Source organism: Rhinopithecus bieti, unplaced genomic scaffold, assembly GCF_001698545.2.
Source record: "Rhinopithecus bieti isolate Rb0 unplaced genomic scaffold, ASM169854v2 scaffold_26813, whole genome shotgun sequence".
NCBI classification, from domain to species: domain Eukaryota; kingdom Metazoa; phylum Chordata; class Mammalia; order Primates; family Cercopithecidae; genus Rhinopithecus; species Rhinopithecus bieti.
Genome location: NW_016812144.1, coordinates 1,287,278 through 1,292,135, shown reverse-complemented (window position 1 = coordinate 1,292,135; position 4,858 = coordinate 1,287,278). Strand labels below are relative to the sequence as shown.

The following is a 4,858-nucleotide window of genomic DNA, read 5'->3' as shown; positions in this document are numbered from 1 at the left end:
CCCCCCCCCCCCGCCCCCGAGACACTCACGGGGGATTCTCTCCCAGGGCCCGTCCATTGTACTGCTGCACCTGCTCCGGCCCATAGATTCCAAACATTTGGTATGGGTTCACCGACACCAGGATGCTCCCGATGTATGTCTGCTGGCCAGACGGTGGCCTCAGCGTCATGGCTCCTTGCAGACCTGTGTCCCTCCTTCCCCTATGCTGGAAGCCTGGCTCTCTGTTTCCATCCAGACAGATATCTGGCTGCCTGGACTCAGGATTCCCATCTAGAGCCCTCTACCAGCTTGCTGGGCTATGTGCTCTAACAGTGGAATCTCAGGCATTGCAGCAGGCTGAGCTGAGAGGAGTCTGGAGTGAGTAAAACCCCCCAGCCACGATCGTGGGTGGGCTCCTGCCTACTTCATTTGTTCATAGTTGGACCCAGGCTCCAGGAACTTTTGGCTCCTGTTGAGGGCAAACCTCCACTGCCTGGAGTGGGTAGTTGGGGAACTCAAGGGATCCTGATGTGGCCAGAGCCCTTCCGGGTGTCCTTGTCTTCCACATTGGCTCTGGGCCCCTGGCCCTCTGTTCTGTCGTTCTCAGGTCAGAGGCTCCCCTCCAACCCCTCTGACCATCCCCACTCTGGGGTCCAGGTCTATGGATTCTAGGACTCTGGGAGTTCTATCTGTCAGGTCCTGGGTGGTGGGGGTGTCGCGTATTTCTGGATTCTCTGTCTCCAGCTTTCCGCCTCTGGCATCCACCATTCTAAGACTGTGTTTTAAGACTTCAGATTTTAGTTCTAGGCTCTGGCATTCTATGCTGAAATGACAGAAACTCAGAGTTCAAACCAGAGGCCACAGGGGCTAGGGCCCACAAGAGAAATCTGTGCATCCCACCCGGCCCCAGGAGGCAGCTGCCTTCCTGACCTAGGCCCAGGGCAGGGCCAGCCCTAGGTCTTACGTAGATGAGGTTCCGTTCAAATCTAATCTTGAGGTTGGACAGCACAGTGGTTTCCTGGAGGTCTCTAGAAGGGCACAGAGAGAAGCCGTCAGCGCCCCCAGGGCTGGTTCTGGCCTGAGTCTCCCTCCCTGACTCAGTGCAGTGCCTTGATCAGATAGGCCTGAGTTCAAGTCCTGTTTCTGACACCAACCAGTTAGGAGACCTTGGGCAAATTACTTCACCTGTCTGTGCCTGTTTCTTCATTTGTCCAATGGGTCTGATAATCATTGTACCTACTTCATTGGGGGTTTGGGGGACACTCTTACGTAATCACCATGATTAGATAATGATGCTAACCAACGCGGCCCTCTTGTTTTGAGCACCTCCAATGTGCCGGCATCCTCACCACAGCCATCCCACTCCCATTTTGTGGATGAGAAACTGAGGCGCAGAGAAGCAAAGCGATGTGTCCAAGGTCTGCCAGCTAGTGAGTGGTGGGGCTAGGATTTGAACCAAAGTCCATCTAACTCACAAAGCACACCACATTTAGCCTTTGTGACACTTCATGACTGAGGCTCTGAAAATGTCCTGGGAGGTGAGAGGCAACTGCAGGAGGAGCCGCTCTGGTTGGGAGGGTGGGGACCCCATGGTGACACCTTGCTGACCCCGCCAGCCCTGCCCACTCACTCCAGCTGTGTCATGTCCTCCACACCATCCTCCCTGTGCTGCTCGCGGAACCGCACAGATGGCAGGTTTCGGATGGAGTGCATCTGTGTGAGAGAGAGGCTGTGTCTGCAGTTTGAAGGGCGTCCCCCGCCCCCACTGGCCCCTGGCTTGGTCATACCTGGGGCCTGCTACCATTGTTGGGGAGGGAACCCCAAGGCCAGGTGGGTCCTGCAAGTCTCCTCATTACAGAATGCTGTGGCCCCCGGAACCTGCATGCAACCCTCACACATGAGACACACGCATGCCCTCAGTGCCCAGGCAGGCGCTCCCATGAGCTCCTAAGTGTCCTGCCCTGGGGGGGTGAGCAAAGGCATGAGCAGGTACATAGGTGCATGTGCCAGCTCCCTCCCAACTGCAGCTGTCCCAGCACCAGCAGACCCCACGTGTTGGTTTGTGTGACAACTCAAAAGGACACTTGTGACCTGATGCATGGGGCCTCCAGGAGGGCAGAGATGGAGACTGTCTTAGCACCACACCCCCATGCTCATCCCGGGGAAAACATGTAGAGACCTGTATATGAACCCACACTCAATGGCATTTACAGCTCATACAACTCCCAGGCACACAGGTGTTCTTGTAGGCCTGTGGGCACACATGCAGGCCTGTGGGGCCTGGCTAGAGGCACATAGTGTGCAGGCACATACTCTACCTGTCCACTTGGCACATACATCTGGGTGCACAGCTGGGTCCCTCCCTACCCTGGGGGTCTGGAGAATGGAAGTCCTGATGCCATCTTTGGGCTGCAGGGTCTCCTCTCTGCATGCACATCTGTGCACATGGGCAGCGGGTGGGCAAACAACCCTGACCCCCAGGGATGCCACATCTGCTCAGACCTCATACACCAGCTTTCGTCATTTGGCCATGGTATACACGCGCACACATGCTCAGGCATGCAGGCCTGCACAGGATCCACACGACTGGGAGCACACACATGTGCACCCTCAGCCTCTCCAATCCCAGTGGCACCCTGAGCAGGCGAGGAAAGAGGACACCAGGAGGGAGCTCTGCATGCCTGTCGCTGGGCTGCTAAGTAGGGCACAGCGAGTATCACCTTTTCTGCCCTGGCCTCTAGCCCACCCATCTGCCCACGTGCTTGCCAGCAGCCTCAGACCCTGAATAATTCAGCCACTCACGTATTCCAGGGTGAGGAGGGCCCAGGCATCCTTGCCCCTCACCCCTAGGCGCCCTGCGCCCCTCTCCCGCAATGCTGCAGCCCACACGGCACAGGGCACCCGCCGCCGGGGCCAGGGCCCCCCCAGCAGCCAGGCTGCCCCAGTTGCCATTGTTGGGCCCGGCTGGCTGCCCGCTCCGCTGGGCACAGTCTGCAGAGGCTGAGACGCACCTGCCGCCCCTGCTTGCCCCGCCCACCACCCCGGCATCCCGGGAGAGGCTCCGGTGACAACGCACCCTGGCCAAGGGCCACCCAGCATCAGGCTCGAGTTCCACCTTGAGTGTGGCAGGCAGGCATGGGCTGGGCACCCCTCAGAAGGGCTGCCTACCCTGTACCCCACATGGGGTTCCAGAAGGACTCCTGGTTCAGTTTTCCCTCTGTGCAAAGAGGAGGCTGGAGGGTTGGATCCTGAGCCCCTCACCCTGACCTATTCCAGAATCCTGCAGCCCAGGGGACTTCAAAGGGCAGCAAAAACCTTGAGGAAAGAGGAGGCTCTAATTTGGGGCAGGGTCAGTAGGAGATAGGAGGAACCGCACAGACCTGGATGTGCGGTGGAACAGGATGGATAGGCATGTCTTGCAGTTTCACATCTGGCTTGGCTAAAATATCTGAGGGGAAGTTAGGGCCAGACCTGTCATCCAGATTGGATCAGGGCAGGGCTGCCCAGGGCCCAGGCTGAGATGAACAAAGATCCTTCCCCAGAGCGACCTGGAAGCCGTTTCCCACGTCTCTGTCCTGTGCCTGCCTGTGCTGGGCATCCCCTTGTTCAACCCTCCAGAGGTTCTGGGAGGTGCAGGCTGTTCTCCCCAACTTACAGACCCAGAGACTGAGTCCCCAGCAGGCAGCCGCTCTCCAAGATTGCACAGAGCTCCTCAGGCTGTCTCTCTTGCCCTGTTTCCTAGGCCAGAACCCTCAAACCCTCCCTGTAATCTGTGCCCCCATACCTTGTTCCACCAGCTTGGGGGGCCGACCTCCTCCCAGGAGCCCTTAAGGGACAGGCAGGCAGCTCCAGAGCCCAGGTGGCAGGACTGGGGGTGGGCGTGTACTCGTGGCCTGGGTCCATAGGCATCTGCCCGAAGCCAGAGGCAGGACCAGCGAAGACCCCAGGCTCTTGGCTTGGGGTCCTGGGTTGGCTGGACTCGAGGCTTCAGGGCTGCAGGCCCAACTCGCTGGAAAGAGCTCAGCTTCTGCACACGAGGCATGACCACAGCAAAACGCCCAGGGGCTGCCTGGCGCCGCTCGCCCCCCTTGGGCAGGGGCTCTGGGGCCCTGGTGGGTGCCAAGGGGGCTGCGGTTTGGGGCAGTGTCCCCCAGCGGTGCCATGGTGGCCATGTGGCCCTGGTCTGCTCACGCGCAGCCAGTGGGTATGAGAGGCTGGGCTTTAATGTCTTTTGCTCTGGGAGGACATCCTTGGGAGGTGTGACATCCTTGGGAGGTGTGACATCCTTGGGAGGTGTTGGGATTGGAGGCTTGGTCTCCGCTGGCAGCTGGGGGTCTCCCAGGGTGGCCTCTTCTTCAGGCTTCTCAGGGGTTGGGCCAGCTGATTTGGTGAGCTGTCCAGGACCCGGCTCATGGTGTCTGCCCAGGAAGACCCTGGTCATATCAGCAGCTGCATCCTCAGGCTGGAGGGTGGTGCATGGCACAGGGCCTACGTGCTGGAGAAAGGGGTTTTCCGGCACAGGGGGTGGCCTGGAAAAGCCTCGGCGGCTGCCTGCACCTCCTGGCCAGGGGGAGGGTGGACGTTGGGTGGGAGGCATGTCCACGTCCCAGAGGGGGGCCAGCGGGGGCACGGTCCAGGGCACCTCTGAGTCCTCGGCTTCTCGCAGGCTTTCCCAGTGCTCCAGGGGCGCCCGCCAGGCCCCGGCTCCGGCCCCGGGCGATCGGTGGAAGGGCGGGCGCACTCGCGGCTTCACAGCCCGAGTGGGTGGCTCGCTGAGGCGCCGCCACGTGTGCGGGAGGTGCGAGGGCAGATTCAGGGAGCGGCGCCGCGGGCTGTGGCCCAGCCCCGGGGGCGGCGAGGGCGGCCTGGGTGAGCCCGG

General features: G+C 60.4%; 1 protein-coding gene across 1 annotated transcript in view; it reads right to left on the bottom strand.

Annotated features, from left to right (window-relative positions):
• Positions 1–4,858, bottom strand: part of MYO15A (myosin XVA) — a 63,449-nt gene that overhangs the window by 56,063 nt on the left and 2,528 nt on the right. Inside the window, exons 2-5 of the mRNA XM_017895567.1 lie at positions 3,764–4,856; positions 1,610–1,692; positions 944–1,007; positions 30–139 (exon numbers count right to left, since the gene is read on the bottom strand). Of these exons, the coding sequence (XP_017751056.1) occupies positions 30–139; positions 944–1,007; positions 1,610–1,692; positions 3,764–4,856 (1,350 nt within the window). The remainder of the gene's footprint in view (positions 1–29; positions 140–943; positions 1,008–1,609; positions 1,693–3,763; positions 4,857–4,858) is intronic.